Raw genomic sequence first — 12,277 nt, 5'->3', positions numbered from 1 at the left:
TTTTAAAATAATTATAAAAAAGACAAATTATTTTAAAAATTTTCAAAATATTAGGTGACGTATGGAATAATGAATTTTAAGATTTGAATTTGAATTTATGTGAATTTAGAAGAAACTAAATACATTATATTACCTTATATTTGGAGAAGTCTTGGATTTAAAGTTGTATTATATTTGGATAAAATGTAACATAAAATTATATTGAAATTTGTCTAAATCCATCCAAATCCAAATCTAAAGCCCAAAATCCATACTCCCAAACAATACCTTAAAAATCCAAAATTTGAATTTCGTGTTCTCATATACAAAGTAAGAGTTAGAAATTTAGAAAAATAATGAAAAGATGTTTTTCAATTTTTTTTAATAAATTTTAAATATTAAAAAATATGATACATTTTTGTAATTATTTAGAAACTCAAAAATAAGAATAAAACTACTTCTACAAGCAAAAATAGTATGAAAATTATTTATTGTTGTTCATTAGTATAGTGAGCTCTACTAATCATATGTTTTCAAATGATCTTTATTCATAAAAATTGACAAATCAGCTCTGATCATATTCAATAGAACATATCACATATTTCGACTTATACATGTGTTCTTCTCATACAAATGAACTCTGTTCATATTCGAATGTTGATGAATAATTGTCATACATGGCAAACGAGCTTTGCTCATAAAATTTGTAGATGAGATTTACTAGTCTCAAAAAGATTAAGAACGTTCATTCTTAAAATTACATAGCTGCTTAGTTCAATTTGAATGCTAAATCCTATTTAGCAAATGTAAAAGAAACCTCAACTCAGAATCGAATGACAAAGCATGCAGATTAATGTTAATGACTCAAAAATATTCCAAGAAAATATTTTTGAAAATTAATGGCGCAGGTTCATCATTTTTTGATCCTCAAGAAAGTTAATAAAAGCATATTATATAATGTAGATGGTTAAAAATGAGTAAGAGCATTGGAGTATATGCAGTAGTAAATCTATTAAGTCATAGTTGCGTTATGCTTGCAAAAGCAATTAAATCATAGTGCTGCAGTATTAATTTGATCTAAAAAGGTTAAAGCTCATCTTGCACTTCCAACTTCTGCATGCATCATGATCACCTATTGCTTTCTATATATAGTATCGTAATCACATGATTAAAGGAGAGCCTAGTGGATCGTTGGGGACCGACCTATTATGGCTACTCATCCTTAATGCTCTGTTCATCAATTTAAGTTCTTACCCAAGATTGTCTTGTTTTATTTTTTTATTTTTTAATGTACTAGGAATGATCTAAAAAAATTCTTATAAAAATAAAAAAAGAAGGAAAAGAAATATACAAATTACGTTACAACACTATGTGGGAACCAACTTTTGAGACCGATGGTATTGAGTGAATGTATATAAAATTTTTGAAGAGATCGCATATGCAAATACAGCCTAATATGAAGAACAACATCTTCTACCACGTTATCTGAAATGTAATCTTCGGATGGGTAGGTGGGGTCTCGTTTCCGTTCGTCATTAGTTCAATTCTAGAGTTTCGTTTGGTGTATTTTGATTTGATTTTGGTTGTATTTATGTTTTTATCTTCTTTATTAGTTATGTTTAGTTTTGTTATCCTAATTTGGTTGATTGTTGGTGTTGTTTTTTTTTTTAGGGTTTTTCTGTAATCTATCTTTTATTTATCTTGTAACCACGGTATTCCTCCGCCAAAAGTGAGGGTATATTAATAAATAAATGGAGATGTCACCCTCTTTTAGTTAAAAAAAAGAAAAAAGAAAAAGCCTAATATGAAGAAAAATGACATAGCAGACATGTTTATTAGCTATAATATATGTAACAATTGTGCTTCGAATTTAAGATTAGTTCCTAGAATAGTAAAGGCGAAAGAGGTAAATTGGTTTATAATATGCAACTACAACTTATTTTAGGGTGCATTCAAAAAGTGTGAATTTAAATTTTTGAATCTGATTTTTTATGAATTTGAATGAAAAATTTTAAGATAATTTTGAATTATATTTTAGGGCAAAAGTGCCTCACCGCCCTTGATTTAAATTTAAGGTCTAAACTTCAAGTTGCTTAAATTTTTGTGCATTTAGATATGAAATTAAATTTGTGAGAATTATTTGGGTGAAACTAATTTTTTTTTTTAAAATTGGACAAATTCAAATTTAAAACTTTAAATATTTAATATTAGTCTATTTATTTTTGTCATTTTTTCACGGGAAAAAAAATGGTTGAAGACTAGTCTGATTATGGTCCTCACGATTAATATTATTTATATGTAGTTTATTAAAATTTGAAGGATCTTAATAGATTTTGAGATTGATTATAAATGGACTAAATATGAATTTAAAAATAAACTAGCTCCTAAACTCTCTTTTTTGAATTTAAAAGGAAAAAAATTTATTATTATTATTTGTGGAAATGGAGGGCTAAGCCTATAAATTTTTACTTTTAATATTGTAGACTAATATTATTTTTTTTTACGTAAAGAAGAAAAGTAACTATAGGGGTATTCCAAAGTTTTAAAAGAACAAAAAAAAAAAAGTTAAAAGTATCAATAAAAATGAAAAATCTCCATTCTATTAGTAATAGATGTAATCAAACCATGATACACCCATAAACTCCGTACATTTATGTGCAAGCATGCAAATAATTTTTATTAAAGAGAGATATTTTAACAGATATCAAATTATAGTTAGGTAATTTTTCTATTCTTATAAATAGTAAAATTTTAAACAAACATCATTACGATCGAATGTGGACTCGAATTGTTAACTCTAATTCTAGAATGTGTAATCATACTCAAACTTAAATTAATTAATTAATACTAATCAACATGTAGTTCACCCATATCCCTAATCCTTATCCAAATATTAGACCGAATAAATTAAGCCGAATCGGAAAACATGATACGTACCTTATTATTTACTTTGACTTTTAAAAAGTTCTTTTTTTTTTTTTACTTTTCAAATACAAAAATTACATGAATAATGATGATTATGGCACACACACTCTCTCAAAATTTCTTCCAAGGCTCCTTTCATAGGCCCTACACTGAAAATTTCACAAACTTTTTTCTTCTTCTTTTTTTGCTTGGCCAATATTTCACGACCCTTCTTGTACTTTCAAATGGCAATGCACATTCTCTTCAAACCATATTGACTTGCACGTCCATTGAATTAAATCTACTTGAGAAGCATATATATATATATATATGAAATTTCAATTTCTTGGAAAGTTCATCTCCTAGAGCCCTCAAAATTAAATCACCTAAAAGTCATACAGGGGAGTGGGTCCAAAAATGCACCCGTGTTCGGTGTTCCCCTACCCACCATAGGGAAACGCATAGCCCTTGTAGGGCATTTTTACTGGCCCATCTTGCCCTAGGAGTCCTACAGGCTACAAGATTTATATATATATATATCGGGGCTGAGAGTTGTGGGACTTGCGCTACAGAAATATAGAGAGAGACCCATTTAAGTTGTAAGTAGCTTAGCTGTGGATTGATTTAAGGAAGAAATGGGAAGGCAACCATGCTGTGACAAGCAGGATGTGAAGAAGGGGCCGTGGACGGCGGAGGAAGACAAGAAGCTGGTGAACTTCATCATCACCAATGGCCACTGCTGCTGGCGCACCCTTCCCAAGCTCGCCGGCCTCCGCCGCTGCGGCAAGAGCTGCCGCCTCCGATGGACCAACTACCTCCGCCCGGACCTCAAGAGAGGCCTTCTCAGTGAAGCTGAAGAACAACTTGTCATTGATCTCCATGCCCTTCTTGGCAATAGGTCCATCTACTTAATTATTTCCTACTCTCTGTCTTTAATTTCCTCAGTACATCACTACTGTGTTTTGCCCATACTACTTACGGATATCATAATAAGTAACTGAGTGAGTTTTTTTTTTTTTTTTTTCTTTTATACTTTGTAAAAAAAAAATGTAAATCTCACACATTCAAATTAGGAGAATATATTGGCCCCATCACAAACTCCATTACGCCTAAGATGCATTAATCATAAGTAAGAATATAATTGAATATTAACGAGGGACTCAATTTAAAGTGGAAGCTCATAATAAGGTTGTGACATTAAGTATATGAAATTGATAAATTATTTTTTGTTGAAGTCCTCTACTATTCATAGAAAATCAGGGTATCCCAGAGCTCTATTTTTTAAGATTATAATGTATTGATTGTTTGAAAAAAGAAATTAACTTTGGGTAATAATATGTAGGGAACAAGCTAATTAAGTACATTTGAATATAAATAGAAAATGCTTTGCTTTGAATTTTATTATTGACAAAAAATGTTACATGTATTAATTTTCAATAGGTGGTCAAAGATTGCAGCAAGATTGCCAGGAAGAACAGACAATGAGATTAAGAATCACTGGAATACTCACATCAAGAAAAAGCTTCTCAAGATGGGCATTGACCCAGTTACGCATAAACAACTCAATGAACAAGATGATGCCCCCCAACTAGAAACTCAATCATTTGAGCATTGTGCCAATGATCTTGTCTCGAAATCAATCTCTGACAGGCCCAAGGCATCAAAAAACAGTAACCAGGCCACCTCCGAGGACAACTACGGGACACCGCCACCTCAAAAATGTTCCAGTGACGAATCTCAATCGTGTGATCGCAATAGGGACGATGATGACTTGTTAATGAGTTACTTGCAATCTGAGTCATTTTTTAATGAAATGTCATGGAACATTATGCCTGAAACAGGAATGGAGGAATGCAATGAGATTGGTTCATGCTCCTCCGAGGATAATTGGTCATGGTTGTTGGACTATCAATTGCAAGAAGATGGTGATGAAGACTTTGGGTTTGTTTATTTCAATGACTTCGACATGATAAACAACCAAGCATGAGAGGGGTACGATTTGATTAATTGAATGGAGCATACATAGTGAGCATATGCAAAAACCATTTTGTACATGATTACTTAAGTCTTTCATTTCACTATAATGAGTTTATGTAATGATGATACCACCCATGTGTGCGTACCATACACACCCCCTTGGCATATATTAGATTGAATATCTAATGACATGCCATTGGGTGTGTATGATACACACCGCTTGAGTCGGTATCATAGAATTTTCTATCTAACTAATGAGTGTGACGTTCGGAAGTTTAAAATAATGAATGTTACTTTGTTTGTACCACGTAGTTGTCACAATGAAAAAAAAAATACAAACAATAATAATTATTTTGGTCTTTAATGTGAACTTTTCTTTTGGGGTTCTAAGTAGGAGATGGCTTTCTTCCAGTTATTCTCAAAATGTTGAGTGGTACACTAAGACAAATCATATTCTATCACTTGTATATCATTCAACTGAAGTATATATGTGTAACTTTTTTTCATTTGATATATTATACATAAGGTGAAATCATATTAATTGCTTTTGGTAATACCAATCACCATATTGATTGAGGAAACTAGCAGCATGCTCTGTGATAAATTGAGATCAATCATATTGTATCATGTGTTTATCTTTTAACTGAAATTAATAGATATGTATAGCATCATGCTCTGTGATATATTGAGATCAATCATATTGTATCATGTGTTTATCTTTTAACTGAAATTAATAGATATGTATGCTATAGGCTTGTTAAAAATATATCAGTTCCAATATCAAGTTGGCTATAGCATACCAAGTAAAAAGTCCCAAAGCACAATCTAAATGATTATAGTATCTATTCTTTTAACTTCTCACCCTTACAAATTTTGCGGAAGCTGCGCTGCGCTTGGGATATGAACTTTATACTTCGCATATATAATTTTGTAAATTTGCGTGCAACTTAATATCATTTTATGTTATAATTTATTCACGTTCATTCAAATTTAATATAATGTCAAAAGACACTCACCTCTTCTGAGATTTGACAAAAAGACTATGACATTTTCTGAGATTTTAAAAATGTCACAGACTTCCCCTGAAATTTAAAAAATGTTATAAACATCTCCTAAGGTTTTTCAAAAAGACATAAACCTCCTCTAAAAAAAACTTGTCATTTTACAAGATATAATGAGAGATTTGTGCCTTTTTGACAAATCTTAAGGGACGTCCTTGGAAAGTTCAAAACCTTAGAAGAGGTTTCCGAAATTTTTGAAACCTTAGAGGAGGTCATTGTCTTTTTCCCAAACTTTAGAAGAGATTAGCGTCTTTTGCCCTTAAAATAATTAGGGTTTGAGTTCTAAATTTTGAATATTAACGAATTTGAACTCGAATCTTTCACATAAAAATCTAAAAATGAATCAACCAATTACGAAATGCATTGTTAAGAGATGAATTCAATACATACATGACATTTATAAAATGTGGACCCAGTATGTTCTAAATCTTTTTTTAAAAGTTTTTTTAAAGAAAAATCATTAAAGGCTCAAAAGAGCTTGACTTACACCGAAAGAGTTTGTCCATTTCTTATTACTAATCTCTTTTTATCTTTCCTTAAAATTAAAACATTCAACTATTAATGTAAAAATTTCAAGATTAAATCATTGATAAAACGTGTATATAAATTTTTTTTTTTTTTTTTTTTTTTTTTCATTTTATTTTTATAAACATGCATAAAATATGAAGATATAGAATATGTGGCACATTGCATGTTTCACGTGGTGACAATAACTTGAATTGTTGGGGAGTACCCTCACTTTTGAGTGTGCTTTTTGATTGAATACAATGAATAGTGACAGTAGAAATGATGACAACAGCTCACTCCACTAACACGAAAGATGAGGGAGCGTGGTTGGAGCGTTCAGAATCTTCGGGAGTGATTGGATGCATGATCTTCCATAAGCTTGTGTTGGGCAATAAAATAAGGCACGTAGGGGTGGCAAAAACGGGTTAAAACTTAATGGGTGACTCGTGATCCATCTGTTTAAATCGAATTTGAGTTTAATATAAGTTTACCCATTTATAAATGGGTCAATTCGGATCCGATCCATTTATTAAATGGATTATGCGAGTTCGGGTCGAATCCTTCGTTGGGTGACCCTTTTATGACCTGTTTAAAAATAAAATGAAAGAGTATTTTTTTAAAAATATATATATTTGTCATTTTATATGAAATGTTTAAAATTTTTTAAAATAAATAAATTTATATTTTTAAAACAAGTGGATTTGAATTTACATAATAGTCATTCATTAGTAAATGGATCAACCCGAACCTAAACTTGTTTAATCCCGATCAATTTATGACCCTCCTCAATCTGAGCTTAACCAATTTTTCCACCCGTGAAGGCATATGCACCAGAGCAATCAATTAGTGGATAGGATATTTCCATCCATGGAAATCATGGGATTAATCCTAGGAAATAGGGATACTCCTATACTTCTCTTTCACCTTTTTAAATTTTTCTTTAAAAAAAAAAAAAAAAAACTTTTGTGGCCAAGTATTTCTTAGCCTTAAAAATTGAAGCCCAGCTGGAGCTAGCTGGCCAATAGGTGAAGCTTTGCATGGATTAGTAATTATTTATTTACTTATCATCATTAATGCACCACCTCCTTTTTCTAATTTAATTTCAACCTAAAAGATATTTTATGTTTAGTATTTATATATTTGTCAAGGAAGTGGCTAATTAAGCATTCAATTTTAACTTAAACCTCAAGATTAAGCTTAGATCATGTTAAGTAGAGTACTTTTTGGGGTAAATTATGTTTGAATTTTGTTATAATAGAAATTTTTTGAAGAAGACATGTGTTATTCGTAGAAGAAATAAAATAAAATTGAATGCAAAACTGCTCGAGATTGTATTTTTAGAAGTAGAACAATAGCATCGAAGCAAGACGAGAAGAGAAAAGGGTTGGGAGGGTGATTAATAAATAGTCAAAGAATAGAAATTAAGAAGGAAAATGAGAAATTAGTACCACTGCGTACTACTAATTTTTAACTGTTAAGTTATGATTGAATGACTATAAACATATATGTTATATGTTATTGTCAGTATAAATTTGGTCAAAAAAGATGGGCTCAATTAAACTCTTCACGCGATAAAGATTCAAGATAAAACAAAAAAGACAAAGCTAAAATCTATGATGATCAATCTGAATTTGTATAACATAATCAATCCAAAATGACCAAAAGAAAAATAAAAGCAAGGTATAGTGAGGGTTGGTAGCTTTATACCATAAAAAACTATTTGCACATCTATAATTTCATTCATGAAATCATCAAAGTTACATTTGCAATGCTCTGATTATAAGTCCATATTTATTATTTCAGTTGATGGGGTTGTGGAGTATTGAGGATTTTGTGTTTAATTGTGTAGCCACCAAATGATAAATTCAGTTCATGAATCATGACCATAGGGTTCCTTTGGATTAGAGTAACATTATGACTGTACATTCAACTTGCAAAAATGACATCAAATCGTTACGTATCCTTCTCATATATTTAAAATATTTAATTACACAGCAGCACAGCAATAAATTTTTTTTTTTTTTTTCCTTTTGGCTATGGAGCAATGTCCAAGAGTCTGATTCTCCTAATGATGAGGATTGATGCCCATTGTCTATTATCCACACACCAGTGAGTCAAGTTGCATCCATTTATTAAATTGAAAAAAATGTTATCCTGCAATAAAAATAAAAATGAATTAATAAAGTAGTATATAGTTTATAGTTTAATTTCGTAACATGTTTTTTTTTTTTTTTTCTAAGTTGTGAAGAAACTAAAGATTGAAAGTGGCAAGTTATTTTATTAGTATTTCTAAAATTAAAACATTTTAAAAAACTAATGAGTAAATATTCATTTTGTGCTTGAATTGAAGAGCAAATAAAAACACGATGTAGATAATAAAATATAAAAATAATATAAATAAAAACTATTATAATAAAAATATAAATAATTATAATTATTTTACTTAATTATTATATTCAAACTCATTTTTTTAATGCTATAAGAACAATTCAATAGACGTGACTATTGAGTTATCTTGAATGACTTTTGTTAAATTATGAATGAAGGACTTTTCATTTATATTGATTATTGAATATTACAAGGGTGTATATATACATGAGAGAAAGGAAAAAATGGAAAGAGAAAAATGGAAAGTATATTTTGCTAAGATGAAAAGTGTATATTTCTCTAATACTCCCCCTCAAGTTGCAGCATGGAGATCCGTAATGCCCAACTTGCATGATAAGTCTTGCAAATGTTCATGGCCCAAAGTTTTGGTGAAGATATCGACAAACTGACTGTGGGCAAGGATATGTTGAGTAAAAAAGATGTCAGCCCGTAACTTTTCACAAACAATATGATAATCGATTTCTATATGTTTGGTATGTTCGTGGAAAATAGGATTCTGACCAATGTGGAGAGCCGCTTGATTGTCACAATATAAGAGTATAGGCTGAGAATGCGGTACTTCAAGATCATGTAAAAGAGTTTTAAACCATGTAAGTTCACAAGTAGTGGAAGCAAGCGTCCGGTACTCAGTTTCGATGGAGGAGCGAGACACTGTAGGTTGTTTCTTGGTGTGCCAGGAAATTGGACTAGTGTCCAACTGAATGAAAACCCCAGTGGTGGAGAGGCGAGTGAGGGGACAACTAGCCCAATCCGAATCAAAATAGGCTGAGACTTGAAGAGTGTTGGCAGTAAGAAAAAATAAGTCTTGTCTTGGAGATGCCATAATGTATCGAAGAACACGTATAACAACATCAAAATGTGGTTGCCTTGGCTGGTGCATAAATTGACTGAAAATATTGACTGAAAATACAATGTCGGGACGAGTGATGGTGAGATATATCAAATGTCCAAGGAGTTTCCGAAACAAGCTTGGATCAGAGAGAAGATCACCATCAATATTATTGAAATTCAGATTTTGTTCCATGGGAAAGTGGGCAGGACGAACACCAAGATGACCGCTATCAGTGAGGATGTCAAAAGCATATTTTCGTTAATTAAGAAATATGCCAGTGGGATAGCGAGCAACTTTGAGGCCAAGGAAAGATTTCAATTTGCCAAGATCTTTTAGTTTTAATTTCTGAGCAAGCATAACTTTGAAAGTGCTAGCTAATATTGGAGAGATCATTGCCTGTCATGAGAATGTCATCAACATAAACAAGTATGAGAGTAAAAAACTGATCCCGAGAGCGCGTGAAAAGAAAATGATCGGCCTGAGATTAGGTGAAGCCCTCAGCAAGTAAAACAGAAGACAATTTAGAGAACCAATTGCAAGAGGCTTGCTTAAAGTCATAAAGGGATTTCTGAAAACGACAAACACAAGTCACCCCCTGTTTGTAATAACCCGGTGGAGGGATCATATAAACCTCCTCATCAAGGTCACCATGGAGAAAAGCGTTGTTGACGTCCAATTGAAGAAGATGTTAATTCTGAGATGCAGCCACTGCAAGAACACATCTAACAGTAACGATTTTAGCAATGGGAGCAAAAGTGTCATGATAATCCAAACCTTCTACCTGAGTGTAGCCTTTGGCCACCAAGCGAGCTTTGTACTATGGATCCATCGGCCTGAAGTTTTGTTTTGAACACCCATTTACAGCTAATTGGTTTTTTTCCAGGTGGAAGGTGTTGAAGAACCCATGTATTATTGGTTTCTAAGGCTTGGATTTCAGAAGTCATGGCATCACACCAATAGGAATGTAGCATAGCCTGAGAATATGAGGTGGGTTCGGGATGTTGGGACATAACAGAAGGAAAATCCAAATGTTGATTACATAAATGATGATAAGATAAAAAAGAAGAGAGACAATGAACCGTACCTGAGGGACATTTTGAAACCTGTGAAGCCGTGGAGGACTGTGGTAAAGTAGGGTAGATATAATCAGCCAAGTAAGAGGGATGTGTGACAGCTCGTTTGGACTGTGAATAGGTGGGTGGAGGGGGTGGTGGGGAAAGAGGTGAGGGTGAGGGTGAGGGTGAGGGTGGTGGTGAGGAGGCCAAGTGAGAAGGAGGGAGAGATGAGGGACTAGGGTTAGTGTTGGTTAATGGAGTAGGTAAAGTGTAGGAAGGATGTATATCAGGAATGGGAAGGGGAAGAACTGGAGGAGATATAGGAGTTGGAGATATGAGATGATGGGGAAAAACATTTTCTTCAAAAGTGATATCACGGGAGATGAAATTTTTTTTGTTTTCAAGATTGTAGACACGATAAGCCTTATGATGATCAAGATAACCTAAGAAAACACATCGAAGAGCATAGGGAGAGAATTTATCACGGTGTTGGCGAGTAGTTTGGGCATAGCACAAGCACCCAAACACTCGCAAGTGTGTATATGATGGTGGTTTCTGAAAAAGAAGTTCATAAAGGGACTTATGATTGAGGTTGGGTGAAGGGGTGCGATTAATTAAATAAGTGGCTATGAGAATGCATTCACCCCAAAAAGAGATGGGAAGATTAGCTTGAAAACGTAAGCACCGAGTCACATTAAGAAGATGGCGATGTTTACACTCGGTAACACCATTCTGTTGAGATGTATCCACACATGTGCGCTCATGAAGAATGCCTTGATCATGGAAAAAGGTTTGAAGTGGAGTGAATAGAAATTCTCTACCATTATCAGTGCACACGTGCTTAACAGTGCAATTGAATTGATTTTTAACCATAGCGCAAAAATTCGTAAGGCAAAAGAAAGTATCAGATTTCATGCACATAAGATAAACCCATGTAGCACGCTAGTAGTCATCCACGATTGTTAAAAAATAATGTGCACTAGAAAGTGAAATTGTAGGGTAACCACCCCATATATCACAATAAATCCGATTAAAATAAAATGTGTTCTTATTTGTATTTAAAGAAAAAGGTAAACGAATGTGCTTCACTTTAGCACAAACATCATTAGGCAAATGAGAAGAAGAAATAGTTAAGGTTTTTGGAATACATGAGATAGAAGGGTGACCAAGACGTTGATGCCAAAGAGACGTGAGTATTGAGTTTTACTTAATTATTATATTCAAACTCATTTTTTAATGCTATAAGAACAATTCAATAAACGTGAGTATTAAGTTTCTTGAATGACTGTTGTTAAATTATGAATGAAAGACTTTTCCTCTATATTGATTATTGAATATTACAAGGGTGTATATATACATGAGAGAGAGGAAAAAATGGAAAGAGAAAAATGGAAAGTATATTTTTCTAAGAAGAAAAGTGTATATTTCTCTAATACTCTCCCTCAAGTTGCAGCATGGAGATCTGTAATGCTCAACTTACGTGATAAGTCTTGCAAATGTTCATGACACAAAGCTTTGGTGAAGATATCGGCAAACTGACTGTGGGCAAGGATATGTTTAGTAAAGAAGAGGTC

General features: G+C 32.5%; 1 protein-coding gene across 1 annotated transcript; it reads left to right on the top strand.

The window, feature by feature from the left end:
* The first annotated feature begins 3,439 nt into the window (after positions 1-3,439).
* LOC131146936 (MYB-like transcription factor ODO1) lies at positions 3,440-5,164 on the top strand. Its single transcript, XM_058096793.1, has 2 exons — positions 3,440-3,781; positions 4,324-5,164. The coding sequence occupies exons 1-2, from the start codon at positions 3,519-3,521 to the stop codon at positions 4,868-4,870; spliced, it is 810 nt and encodes a 269-aa protein (XP_057952776.1). The 5' UTR covers positions 3,440-3,518; the 3' UTR covers positions 4,871-5,164.
* The last annotated feature ends 7,113 nt before the right edge of the window (positions 5,165-12,277 follow it).

This window comes from Malania oleifera, chromosome 13 (genome assembly GCF_029873635.1).
Source record: "Malania oleifera isolate guangnan ecotype guangnan chromosome 13, ASM2987363v1, whole genome shotgun sequence".
Lineage (NCBI taxonomy): Eukaryota > Viridiplantae > Streptophyta > Magnoliopsida > Santalales > Ximeniaceae > Malania > Malania oleifera.
Note: the sequence above shows the minus strand (reverse complement) of the source record. Positions and strands in the feature narration are given on the sequence as shown.